Source organism: Oryzias latipes, chromosome 15 (assembly GCF_053564925.1).
Source record: "Oryzias latipes strain Hd-rR chromosome 15, Olatipes_Hd-rR_3.1".
NCBI classification, from domain to species: domain Eukaryota; kingdom Metazoa; phylum Chordata; class Actinopteri; order Beloniformes; family Adrianichthyidae; genus Oryzias; species Oryzias latipes.
In genome coordinates, this window is record NC_136251.1 from 4,232,934 (window position 1) to 4,247,368 (window position 14,435).

The 14,435-nt window shown below is 42.0% G+C and overlaps 1 protein-coding gene across 2 annotated transcripts in view; it reads left to right on the top strand.

Annotated features, from left to right (window-relative positions):
- The window catches only part of adgra1b (adhesion G protein-coupled receptor A1b), a 207,473-nt gene extending 196,977 nt beyond the window's left edge, over positions 1-10,496 (top strand). For both annotated transcript variants that reach the window (XM_023963140.2, XM_078932087.1), the window contains 2 exons: positions 6,614-6,709; positions 7,047-10,496. In XM_023963140.2, coding sequence (XP_023818908.1) covers positions 6,614-6,709; positions 7,047-8,469 — 1,519 coding nt within the window. In that variant the 3' untranslated portion in view covers positions 8,470-10,496. The remainder of the gene's footprint in view (positions 1-6,613; positions 6,710-7,046) is intronic.
- The last annotated feature ends 3,939 nt before the right edge of the window (positions 10,497-14,435 follow it).

Here is a 14,435-nt window from a genome sequence, read left to right on the forward strand (position 1 = left end):
ACCATTCTATTGAAGGCTTTTTTTATTCAAATAACCCCTAAAAAAGCAGCCAGTGTTTGTTAAAGTGGCTAAGACGGGGGTTGGGGGTGGGGGTCATGCAGGAGTGAGCAATTTTACAAGACTTTTAATGCCACAAAAGTCGTTTTTGAATAGAAATAGGGCAAATGTGAGCATGGTCTCATATGTTTGACAGGTTTTTAGTCTACCATGATTGTTCCTGGTTAAATAATGCACATGCAGACATTCCTGTTTGGGATAGAGGTTGTATGGGAATAAGGGCTATAAAGCATGTGGCGCTTTAACATCCCTTAGCTCTTCTTATTTACGTTTATCTAGCTGACGGGTGTGAAAATGGCTTTTTGTTGGAGGAAGATCCTCCAGGGGAACTATTCCACTCTGAGACAGTGACAGGCCTGTAATACCGCCGCCCCTTTCCCTCTTTTTCAGGCCCCCTCCACCGCTCACCAACCAATTCAGACAAATGTCTTGATTGTAATTGAATTTCGGGGAGGCTGCAGCGTGATGAGGGGAAGACTGTTTGAACAGGGAGAGGAAGGGACACAGTGGGAAGATGTGGTGAAGAGGAAATGGAGGATGAAGAAGGTGGGGTCAAGAGGTTAAGGTATCATGACAGAAACTGAGATTGAACAGGACGCTGGAGGAAATAGCATAGTGTTATGCAGACAAGTGGATGACAATGCAGAAAGACAGGACAAGGACAGTGAAGAGAGGGGAGTGCTGTTGTCTGGGAGAAATGTAAAGCCCTCACTTCCTATGATTTGAAAGGTATTGTTAACCTAAAGGTCTAAGATTTAAAGGAGTCAAGGAATTTAGAACTGGTGTCTTTTTCACCCTTTCTTTTAGTGCCTTATACATGTTTAGTTTATTTTGAAATGCTCACAATGACACATTTATGACATCCAGACGCATACCTGAAGGACCTCCACTCATCCCTAGAGTTCTGTTTGTTTCTTCTGACATTGCTGTGAAACCTTCTGACATTTGAAACAAAATCCAGCTAAACTGCTACTAAGGAAATGTGAGCTTAAACGTTAAGGTGGAGTTACATCAACCAACAGACCCTTGAATTAATGCATGTCAGTATGATTAATAATACAAGGAAATAAGATATAAAGATGAATGCAGAGTTAAACACACGTGTGGGTCCAAAAAGGAGTAAACTAGTGTAGTTCAGCAGAGTTATAAGCAGAGTGATGATTAAAAAAAGCCTAATAGTTTTTGCACCCAATGTCTCTCTAAAATCACAGATGTTGACAGCAATGTCTGCACCCACAATCAGCACTTCAAGCATCATTGGTGCAAGATGATGAAAAATAAGATCACAAAATATCTCCACGATATTATTAGTCAGGCAGAACAAACAAACATCTGTAGCACATCAGTTCATTTATATCACTTAAAAAACTGTGGAACACTACTGAGCTGATTAGAATAGCTGTGAAATGATTTTAATAACAGTGCTCTCTCATTTATCAGTTACGTCCCAAAATCACAAATGTATCCCCTGAAACCATACTTTAGTTTTTGTTTTATATCATTGTGTTTTGGATCTAATATTATTCTTGGTAGAAAGATTTTTGTGTGTGTTTATTTTCTCATTCATAGAGTTAAAAATTTGATCATTTTCTCAAAATTACAGTTTATTTGTTTGTGAACATACAGATGCCTACTGAATATCAGGCTCACCTGCTGTCTATGAGCTGAAACGCTCTAGAAACCGTTTCCCATTCATTTTAAATGTCCCAATCCATGGACCTCAACTTATTTGAATTGGTGTCTTTTTTGTTTATTTCTAGGTGGATTCATTTCAATTTGTGTATATGTGTATTTTCTGGCACCCGCCCTTGACCACCACATAAACCACATTGCTCCGGCCCCTTTTGAGGTCTCCTATGTGTTGTGGGCCCATGGGAGAGTGGTCCCACGTCGGTCCTTCGCGCTAGGCCCGACCGGGGCCCGTGGGGAGAGCCCAGGTCACCAGGCGCTCGCCTGCGAGCCCCAACCCCAGGCCGGGCTTCAGAGTGGGGCCCTGGTGACGCCAATCCGGGCGATGTAGCTGGGTCCTTGATTGAAATTCTCATAAGGGGCTTCTAAACCGCTCTCTGTCTGACTTGTTACCCAGGACCTGTGTGCCATGGGAGACCCCACCAGGGGCTGAAACCCCAGACAGCTTAGCCTCTCTCAAACTCCTCCACCACGTAAAGGTGGCGGTTCAGGTAGGAACCAGGGCAAGGGAAGTGTGGCATCTTTGCTTAGACTGCTGCCCCCACGACCCGGTCCCGGATAAGTGGAGGATGGATGGATGGATGGATGGATGGATGGATGGATGAATACATGGATAGATGGATAGATGAATACATGAATGAAAGGATGGATGATGGATAGATGGATAGATGGATGGATGGATTTTGCAAACTCTTAGTGATCAATAAAAGCTAATCAGAACCCCCTGAATCAACTGTGCAGTCAAATTGGATATGCCAATATTTTACTGTAATGTCTGTACACAGCAATGAATTTGAAAACGCTCATGGTCACTGCTGTAATCTTCAATGTAAGATTTATAGGGAAATAAATGGACAAAAAGAACCTTTGTGTGCTTTGCCAGAATGGATTTAGTTTATTGTAAATGTTTAAATTTAAATGGAAACAGAGAGCTAGCAGTGCATTTTCATGATTCTTATTATTCTTATTTTTGAAGCAATATTCTGTTAGTTTTTTTTTTCTTTTAGAAGAGACCAGTCCAGCTTCATACGCAGTGCAGGCCTGGCCTGCCAATTTTCTATATCCTTTGGTAAAGTTTTCAGTGCAGCGAGATGACAAGATTCTTGACCGGTTCTTAACATCACAAGTTCAGCTGGAAAAAATGGGATTTTGAGATTTTTTATGTGAATTATCAAAAATAGTAACAAATAATCTCTGTGTACAGTCCCGACATAAATTGAGATGCATATTGAGTACATATGTTTCTTCTTACCCAGAATTAAACTTTCTCTGGAGCAGGTTTTGCTAACAAACAAACAAAGTTACAGTGGTTACAAACATACTCGTTTTGATGTTGGTGAAAGCACTCTTTAAAACATTTGGGACATAACAGGATTTCAGAAATACACACTTGAAGTTGAAGTTGCCCAGGAGGGGCAAATGTACACATGGTTAAGAGACTTTGAGTTTGCAATTTTGGAAGAAGACAATTCAATTTACCCATAGCTTGTTGATGCAGTGCTGCCTTGTTGCTTCATAAAAAGAAGTAAAAAGAAGATCACAAGTTCAATTCCTTATAGAACTGTGGGTCTGTCTTAGTCTAAAAACATGCTCCACAAGTTTTTATTTTTATTTCTTTAAAACATTGAATGATTGAAGTAACAGAACAACTTCCTTGAGTATTCATAGATGTGGATTTTATGTAAAACGAACATGACTAATGCTGACCAGTCATGTGAGTGAAAAAAGAAGCTGGTTGGATGTATCAATACATGTGATGTGATACTGTTATTGTAAGGCTTTTATTTTGTAGGAATTAGTCTAGTATTTAAAACAAAATTAAAGTTAGAAACTTACAGTTTTCAAAACTAAATACATTAGGACAAAATGTTACCCCCACCATTGGAACCTGTGTTGACCTGATGGGGCAGTGGTTAGCACAATGGCCTCACAGCAGCAATAGCAGCAGGAGCCCACTAGGGCTTGAACTGAGTTTGTCTATTCTCTCTGTGCATCTGTAAGTTTCATTCAAGTGAGCTTGAAATTGTTCAGGATTGTGTGTCTCTGTCTGGTGTTGCATTGAGCTCATACAGGGTGACTATGACATTGGCCAAAAACAGCTTCAAGAGTGGTTAATGAACTAAGAGAAGAAGGTCTTTGCTGAAAACAGCTGGAGAAGTTGTAGTAAGAGAACCTGAATCATCCTTTAATTACTTATTTTTTACAGTAAAAAAATGGAAATCGAAAAGAAAACACGGTAATATTATTGTGAAATGAAGCGCAGTACAATTACAGTAGGAATATTTATGATAACTACTGACAGCTGGATGCCAGTAACTACTGTATTTCATTTTACAGTACTACCACTGTGAGATAAAATACAGTAGAATATCTGTGTGCTCTGATTCATTTGACATTTTTACTACTGTATAATCAATTTCAGTATACAGAAATTCTACTCTATTTCATTTTACAGCAATAAAGCTGCAAAGTGCTTTACAATAATTACTGGCAGTTGGATGCCAGTAAGCTACTCTAAAAATGTATAGCAGCTATTTTTTACAGTGTATGCATTCGGAACAGAAGACACTTGGAGGAGATTGATTCACAAGGTCAACAACCAATCAGCACGCAGAACACAGAGTGCTGTTACAGAAACGAAAATGAAAGTATTCAAAGTTGCATTGAAAAAATGCAGCAAAACATAAAGACGATGAAAGGTGAACAGCAATATAGCAGTTTTAACCTACTGTTCAAAATATGTATATATAAAAAAAAATCTTGAAAATCTTCTTTTGTTTAAACTTAAAGAATCCTCTGTGTGTTTATCTGACAGCAGAAAAATGTTTTAATAAGAGATCTATTAAAAGTGCTAGAAAGGTAAAGCTTTAATAAATGATGCTCATGCGTATTGTATGTGTAGCTGTGTATAACACTACCAGTGTAAATATTAATGCAGACGAAATGTTATCAGATATTTTCAAGACTTTTAGTGTAAAATCTTTTTAAACGTTTTCAGTTTAGACAGTGGATCCACTGGGACTGCATTACATTTGATGCTGTATGCAAAGCTACACATTTATGGAGACATTCATGCATTTGATGTTAATGATGACATCCATACTGTCCTGCTCTGTCAAACATCCTCCAGACACATCCTGACATCCAAGGTGATATTCAAAAGTGAGACTCAAGAAGTGAAAAACAGTCTCCACCCTGATGCATACAGCCTGTATTAACATGTTCTCACTTCAAATCCACATTTTGATGCAAACCTTCAAAGCATAAGATGGAATTTGTCAGTAAAACGAAAGGTCCTAGTGGAGTTTTTTAACTGTATGCAGACAGATTTGGTAAAAAGATGTAAGGAGTAACTTTAAAAAAACTGTTTGCTACACTAGCTGCACACATCACGGCACAAAGTATGTGTGAACTGCTGCAGCCTCATTAACAGACACACACAGCACTGCTGGGTAAATCTAGCTTTTGATCAGTTTCGCAGACGAATCAACCAAATCGCATTATTAAACAAATTAATGTAACCTCTGTCCAAAACTCCCGCCTCCACAGTTTTACCTCCGATAATCAGCTGCAGCACCAAGTCAAGAAGAAAACTAGTTAACTACTAAGAAAAATGCAGAGCAGACAGCAGCATGTTCTCACCTCCAAAAAGCATCATAGATACATCAGCTATAAATAGGAAATGTTGGATAGCAACTCTACGTTTTCTAAGCAACCTCTCTGATTTTCACTTGCAGAGCAGATCATACAAAAAATCTTTTTGGGATTCCTATTTGTTTTTGCTGGAGGAATTCCCCCTCCACTTCTCGATCTTTACTTTGAAGGTGGAAAAATAGACTTCTTGCTAGAAACCAAAACAACAAAAGTAAGTTACAGTCATTTAGAATCATTTCAGCTTCTATGCTTTTACACTGAGTCACGGATTCAGTTTATTCTTTTGAACCCAACTGTCAGCCAAGTTTAACCTGTCTGCTCACAAAGAGTTTTTACATCTCATGAGATAGAAAACACTAAATGCAGTCATTATCAAACTCATTTTGATTTTAGAAAATGATTTTCTGGATGATTCAAATTGTCATCGCTGTATTGAAATGGAAAGTATTAAATATCTCTTTAAATACTCCTAAATACTTTCTCTCTAGTACACAACGTGATGTTCTAGCTTCTGTTGGAGGGAGGCCGTATGTCCTACTGTTCAGGTTTTGTGCAGGTCACTGTGGAAATGCACATCATGTCCGCTGGTGATGGAGCATTTTACTCCTCCTGAGATTCAAACTAAATTCATCTTTTGCTAAGTGCTTTTTATTGAAACCTGAATTGCTTCTGCTTAGAAATAAGTGGTTGTTTTTTAAAAGCTCAAGAGGCTTGCTGGGTTTGTTAAGAGAAAAAATCATTTTAATTCACCTCATCAATTGGGCCATAATACACAGCAGATGCTCTAAATTACTGAGACGCCTGCTGGCAAGTTCATCACAGCCAGATCAACAGGAAGCAGATTTGTTTATTTTGAAATTTTTACACTTTGGTTTTGTGGCTATGATAACAAATTTTAAGTGTGATTGCACCCAGAGTGTGACCAAAAACACATCAAGAAGCTCAAAGGCTGAACAGCAGAGATCTAATTTCCCTTTTTATTTGACACGGTCGTATTGAGATGAAAGACAGTGGACAAAAATGTTTTCTTGTCCAACCCCTGATGTCGTTGTTTTATTTTGAGCTTCTCTTCTGGAACTAATTAGACATTTCAGGTCCATCCTGGACAGTCTGTTGTTCCTGGAAGCTGGTCCAGAATTACTGTAAAACTAAACACGTGAAAGTCTGCTCGGTTCTGACTGTTTCTGCCTTTTGTCCCTCTGTAACCTCACAGATTTTATTTAGTCAGTGGCGGAGTGCCTCTCCTCATCTGTGGGGTGACAGCAGCCGTCAATATAGACGTCTACGGCAGCGGGGAACAAACACCATAGTAAGCCCTGGATTTATCTCTACTCTTAAGGCCAAAATGAAGCTGTGGCTTTGGGCAGCTCCATTTTTGTTACATGACATGTGATGTGGAATAATGTCTTCTGAAGATAGCAATAAGAACTTCATCTTTGATACCTGATAAATAATCAACACTTGGACTGGTTATGTTTAAATAACTACATAGATGTTAAGCTATGTAAAATAAAAGCTACATAAAGCAATGTATAGTCCTGAATAAGACTGAGGAGGGTGGGGAGCTTTTTCTGGAATTCAAGTTCTTTTTCTACATTTCTGCAAAAGCCAAAGTTTGAAAGTGTTTTTGGTTTGCTGTGTTGCAGTTGCTGGATGGCGTGGGAGCCCAGCCTAGGAGCTTTTTTTGGCCCCGTGGCCTTGATCGTCCTGGTGACGTGCATCTACTTCCTCTGCGCCTTCATCCAGTTGCGGCGGCATCCTGAGAAGAAGTACGAGCTCAAGCGCCTGTCTGAGGAACAGCAGAGGCTGGCCGGCATTGACGTACCAACCCACTGCCACCAGGGGGCAGAGCCTGGGGCCCTCACAGCCCACCCCAGTGGGAGCAGCTGCCCCGCTGGCTGCCCCGGCGTTCCCATCAATCCCGCTCTGCTGGCTAACGAGCACTCGTTCAGGGCTCAGCTACGAACAGCAGCCTTCACCCTCTTCCTGTTCCTGGTCACCTGGACTTTTGGAGCTTTGGCCGTGTCACAGGGCCACTTCCTCGACATGATCTTCAGCTGCCTTTATGGTGCCTTTTCCGTCACCCTCGGCCTCTTCATCCTCATCCATCACTGTGCCAAACGGGATGATGTCTGGCACTGCTGGTGTTCTTGTTGTCCCGGACGACGTCCAGATGCCGGCTCCGGAGCACAGGGCTCTGCTGTAGCACGGCCCAAAGTCAACGTCAACGGAGATACGCCTGGGCACAGACACAGTCACAACCATTGCCACCACGACTCCCAGTGTCAGGGTAAAACAGTGATCAGCTGCAGCCACGGCAGTTTAGGTCACTGCAAACATGCTGCTCTACCATCCTCACAAAACCATGTAACCTGTTTGACGCCAGTGACGCCCTGCTGTGCCACCCTACGCAGTCAGCAGCTGATGGAGGAGGAGCCTGCTGCCACCCACGTGTTGCTGCATTCTGACGCAGAGGGTTGCCCGCCGGGGGTGCAGTTGCACCCCTGCCTAAAGAGCAGCACAAGGACGAAAAGCCGTCACTTTGGCCGCCGGGCTGGGGCAGCTGCCTGTGGAGCAGGGAGCGAAAGGGAATACGCCTATCACATCTCATCCAGTGCAGATGGGGGCAGCATGCACAGCTCACACACTGACAGCCCCCACAGCACACATGAGCGCCACACCCATATCTGTCCGCATTTGGCTCACGAGGGGCGCCATGAAGGGCATCACGCGTGCCACGCCGCTGCAGCCGCCACACACGAGCCTCTGGCATGCCATAACCCCTGCCACCGGCACATCTGCTGTGCCAAGGCTGAGCTTTTTCCCTCTCTGTGCCAGGCAGAGGCCGGAGACACCGGTGTCTTCCTGTGTGGCTGCGGCAAAGTAGCCGAGGAGGAACCAACACATCACCATTTGGAAATGCATGCCCCGTGCAGACAATCCTTCCCCCAAACCCCCCCTAACCAGAATGGGATTCTTAAAGGGGGGCTGCATGAAGGACTCTTGTATACGTCTGACAGCACAGGGAATATACGCACCGGGCCCTGGAAGAATGAAACTACTGTGTAGTCTGGAAATGAAGAACTGGAGGTGCAGGCCGCATGAGGCCAAAACAGACATTCACCTCCCTTTTAGAGTAAAAAGAGAGAGAAATGAACAGCATTTGAAACAACAATCAGTGAGGGGAATTTAGTTTTAATGTCCACACATTTGAATGTGTGCTGTTTTACTGTACAGATACCTGACACCATGCAAATGCTCGCTGAGAAGCATCCACAGACACTTGCCACATCATGCCATCAGATGTAACTGAAGGTCTCTCCACTCTTTCACATCATCTCTCTCTATATATACAGAAAAATGAATGGTTGTGTGTATGATAGGCTCTGTTGGTGCTCAAAGGCAGCAAGCTGCAGGATGTTTTTGCACTCGTCAATCTAAGCTACCATCAGTCTTTAATAGTGAGCCTCCACTACTTTGAAGAACTGTATTCATGTTCTAAACTACTAAACCAGCAATTTTAGACTTTTCCTCTTTGTTTGTCTTTCACTCACTTTCACTTGCCAGAGAAACGCGGCTGCAAGGGGAGTAAAGCCACAGTGGCAGGAAAAGAAAAGCAGAGCTAAGCACCCTGTTAGTTTGGTATTGATCATGCTGTCTGTATAAAGTCTTCACCGCTGTGACTCCTTTTTCTGAGGAGAACCAAAGGAAAGCAGAGCAAAGCATTCAGGTAAGCAGAGTGTCAGAAGCTCCCGGGTCCAGCGACAGATCAGCTGAGATGTCATCCTCCGCTCCTGATTACCTGTTGGATCATACATCGAAACATTACAGTCTAAGAAAAGTGGGATGATTTCAATTGCTTTGGGAGTTGCCTGTCCATCATTACATGTCCTGATAAGTCCATCTAAAATATTAGCCAAAGTAAAAAAAATAACAGCGGCTGAAACTAATGCCCATGTTGTTTACGCTGTGATTAGTTTGGGTGTCCGTGGATGTGTTCTCACGTCAGTCATGCTATTGCATCACTCCTTATTCCTATTCCAGATTCCAGGAGTATTGTACTGCAGAACTGTATTTAGCAAGAGTTTGAGCTTAGATCTCCATTTCAGTCTAGCCCTGAAAATGTCCTCCTTTGGTGACTTTGCTCTGCTGAAGTCTGGATTGTTGTCGTTTGAAGCAGGAAGGTCAGATTCTTGGAGGAGCTGCCTCTGAGAAGAGAAAGAAAAAAGAAACCGGACTGACTTGTGAATGATGGTTATGAATGGTGATTCTGGCATTTTGGTCAGATTTCCATTGAATTAGAAATATTCCCAAACAGAGCATAATATTCACACAGAAAACTGTTCTATAGCCAAGTGGCTACAGCAGCATGAACACCAACTCTTGACTCCATCTTGTGCACTCTTGTCTTTGTACATAGATTTGTTTTCTGGTGAATTATTTTCTAAAAGATAAAAATGGTATTTAAGAATAAAATAACTATATGTAAAGAAAGATTTATGGAGGGAAATGACTTCTCTATGTTAATGCTCAGTATCTGAGTTTAGAAATGTCCTTTTTTTGTTTTCAGATGGCCTTTTTCTGTTCATGAAGTATGCAGACTCGCCATGTGTTGTGAAACTTCTCTGTCAATTCAGAAATAGACACACACTATATGTATAACAATTTGGCCTGCCAGAAAAAAAGAATTTGTCAATAGTAGAGTATGATTAGAGCTGTAACTCTAGTTCAGACAGAAACCTGGCTGTCCTACTCCTGCAAAGAGATGTGTAATAGTATGACAGCACATTCAAGCCTCTCATGCAAAGCCACACCCTAAAGACAGAATGCCGGACGAGGTCAACCTTGCTGTACAACATATGTATTTGCTGGTGGTGTGTCTGTGAGAAGATGTTTGTTATCATGGCTGCCATAGGCTGCCATTTGTCGTCATCAGTAGCAGATGTACTGCCCCAAACAAGCTTGATGGCATAGTTTCAGCTCACCAGACAGCTGCTGGAATATTCACCTGTGGTACTGTGAGAAAACCTGAAGCCAGTTTTCACTTTTTCTACATTGACACAGATTCCAATAAATGTATTTTTTCACCATACAAAGGATGGGAGCGTCTTTGGTTTGTGTTTGTGTGTTCGTGCTTACGCGGGATGACAATGAATGCCACTGATAGCAAGAGTCTGCTTTTCCTCGACATTCTAGCCGTTCTGTGTTTGTGTTTTGACAGCATGATTGAAATTGAGACGTCTTGCTGACTACATGGGAGGGATTCAGATAATAGCAGGCTTGACTGCTGCTGCGGCGTGAGCAGATGTTAGTGTGTGTTGTGCATGTACTGTATGCATGCAGGCGTCCACATGTGCAACACATGCTACTGGAAACGAGAATGTGTCTTCTGCCCGTCTGGAATGACACCTACATTTGACAGGCCATGAAATGCCTGAATACTTTTAATATGCAGCTCTATTTATCTTGTTCCTTTGCAAGGCCAACACCCCCCGCCCCCCTCTTTCTCTGCGGTTCACCATCATCAGATTATTCATCAGGCTGAAAGCTCCGTGAAATGAACAGGCTTCCTATCTGCTACACAGCCAGACCCAACATAGATGCTGTACAGCATTTTTAAAGGTAAGCAACAGACGAGTTTGACCAGGTTTTCAACAAGAAACCCACATTTTTAGTGTATATACCGTCACCGCAAAGAAGCAACAAAGATACACACGAGTAGAGGGCCGTGATTTGGCAAGAAGGAAATAAAAGAATTGTCTCAGGTAACCAGGTCGGTCATTAAAAAGTTTCATTCTCACCAATGTTCCTCAATGACACATTTTTCAATATTGAGCTGGAGAGGAGACGGGAAGAAGGCAAAAATAAAAGTGAGCTTAAGCAGTGAAAGTTTAGCCTCTGATCAGGGAAGTGAGAGTAGTTTTCATCTTTGATTTGTCACACCATGTTTTTGCAGCTCCTTTTTTTAGCCCTTGTCACATGAATTCTGCTTCTGTCTCTCTTCAGTACCCAAGTCTGCCCCTTCAGGCTTCAGCCTCGGAAGGCAAGACATGATGGGGGGCTGTGATCGTCATGCTAATGCTGTCCTTGACTATAATGACAGGCTCAGGTCTTCCAGGATGGGAGAAGACTAAGCAGGAGAAGAGCAGAGTGAGCTGCAGTGAAGGTTATGGTGTTTTCATCTGTGTGTGATGGCAGTGTGATTGGTGGTAGAGCAGTTTGAAGCTTGAGGGATGAAATAAATAAAAGGCATAAAGCTGGAGAGATCAAAGACGGAGAAAAAAGAGAAGTGGGCAGGTGGGACAAACTTCCTGTGAGACTTAATCTGGTGCCTGGAAAGCAGGAAAGCATTTGTTTGTGTGTGTGCATGCACCTCTGTGTGTGTTCGTCACAGAACCACCAGGGTGGCAGTTACTTATTGGTTTATTTGTAAAAGGTAAATGTCCATGCAATCATTCCTGACTCAGAATAGGCTGAACTGCAACATTTCAATTATTGCTCAGGACTCAATTATCTGAAGTACGGTATGGAAATGTAACAAAATATGTTTATCAATTTAAATACTAAGGCACTACCTAAGTAAAGTGTCACTGATCATGTTTTCATCTATTTTCAAAGTGGTCCCTCTGGTCTAAATAGGATGTTTTTAGCCAAAATCTCCAAAAAGACCTGTGTGGTTTTCTAGGACATCGTTTCTGCAGAGCGGCAGGAGTTCATCAAAAAGTTGTGGGTGGGACTGTTGGGGCGGAGTACAGCCCCTACCGTAGACTGTAAGTGCGAACTGGACAGCTTGACTCCTCCCCCCGGCATTCCAAACAGGAAGTACCAACAGACTTCTAAAGAGAAATAAACAGCTGTTACTCAGTCATTCTATTATTCAGAATAATCATTCTTGTTCTGATACATTTTTAACAGTTATTCAAGTTATAAACGGACCAATCAGATGCCTCAGTACTTTCACGATAGGCAGCGCCCATACCATTGAAAAATGGCGCCTTAACTGGCTTCATTTCGCTGGAGCCGGAGGTAAGGCATTCTCATTGGTGACGTCAACTCCAAGCTAACATTAGCGGTGCAACAAAGTGGCGAGCAATATCGTAGCTATCCAGTGGTCCAGTTCTGATCCAGATTCCAGCTCAGACGAGGAAAAACAATGACCTTCATGGATCTGTTTGTCTGACAGTGAATGCTTCAGAATGGAGCAGAAAAAGAAGTTTGTAGCCTGAAGATTATAGTTTGGACGTAACAAATACAACATTTTTTAAAACTACATTTTTCCTTCAGCTCCTGATTCACAACAATTTGAATAAAGAAATCTTTATTCTATTTATAATAAAACATGTTAAAACACTATTTTCATTGGGGTGGGTCTTTACTCTGTACGTGACGTTTCACTTACATTAAGTAAGATTCTTTTTTTTTATTTTTTATTTTTTTCTGCACCCAAGTGCAGATTCTTAACGCAGTCAAGTAAGTTTTTTTTTTTCTGTTGACTTTTTTAAAGCATGATTAATGTCATCAAGAATTGAGAAAAGATAGCTGGGGTGTTTTTATTAACTTTTATTATTGCCGTACAGCAAAACTGCTCCACTCAACATGACCATAATAATGCTTCATGATATTTTTTCAGAGCAGATTCTAAAGATGTGATGTGGAAAAAGGTAAAATCAAATAACCAAATCAGATGACCCCTTTTATTTCAGCTCCTTTGGTTGCATGTTCAGCAATGGGATGGGTGAGAAAACTGATCACTGTGGTCTGTCAGAGCTTCATTCTCTAAGCTGTTGAACTGGAATCAGTTCAGGCAGATTTGCTCTTGGTGAAAGGAGAAGCATGTACTGATTCTATCAGATAGGAAAAGGACACGTTTTTGTGTGATACACTTGAATGTTATTTGTTTGTTATGGAGGTGATTGAACACATTTTTACAGATGTTGAAACATGAACTTCAGGATAATGACAATGCTGGTCCCTCTTTCAAAGCTAGCGTTAGCACTTAGCTTTCACTTTTGCGTTTAAAGTAAATCCCCCTTATGTTCCAGATGGGGTGTGTGGTGGTGTAGTGGTTAGCACTCTCGGCTGACTGGGAAAAGGCCTGTCTCAAACTCTGGCTGGGTTCTTTCTGTGTGGAGTTTGCATGTTCTCCTCGTGCATGTGTGAGTTTTCTCTGGTTTCCTCCCACAGTCCAAAAACATGCTTCAATGCTGCATGTGAGTGTGTGATCCTGCAACACACCGGTAACCTGTTTGAGTCCTGCCTTTGCCTGAGAGCAGCTGGATTGGCCCTAGCAACCCCATGACCCTGAAAGGAAATCATTGGGTTCTGAAGACGGATGGAGGTTCCAGATAAAAGCACTGTTCATCACAACTGTGCTTTCACACTTCTAGTTGTGGTTGGTGTAAGCAAGGTGATGAAGGTGCAGACAACTTACTTAGCTGGGACAATTCTGCTGCTGCTGGAGTGGCTCACATTCATTCATTCACTCATCTTCTTCTTCCGTTTATCCCTTTCAGGGTCACGGGGCTGTTGGAGCCTATCCCGGCCACTTATGGGCAAAGGCAGGGGGCATCCTGGACAGGTCGCCAGTCTGTCGCAGGGTCACACATATCCCATGCACTCTCACACTCGCACCTATGGACAATTTGGAGTGACCAATTAACCTATGAAGCATGTTTTGGAAATGGAAATGGAAATGACTGTTTTAAAAATGCACATTTAGACTTTTTTTACCTCGATATCGGGACTGTATGTGTTTTAAGACGATGAAAAGTTTCTGCTACATATTTTTTACAATCTAAGTTAAAAGTGTTTAACAGGGATACTCTGATGACCCAGCATTCTAGCAGCATTTAAACACATTATTTACATCACACACAAATCTGAGAGTCTCATAACCCCTTGTGGACATTTAACTGATCTGTACGTAACTGTGGTTTTGTGTGTGTGTATCAGGTGATTGGTGTGTACCATTTTGGAGGTGTGTTCATAGGAGCTGTTTTGAATTGGGGTTAAAACTTTAAGCTGGTTTCAAGTTT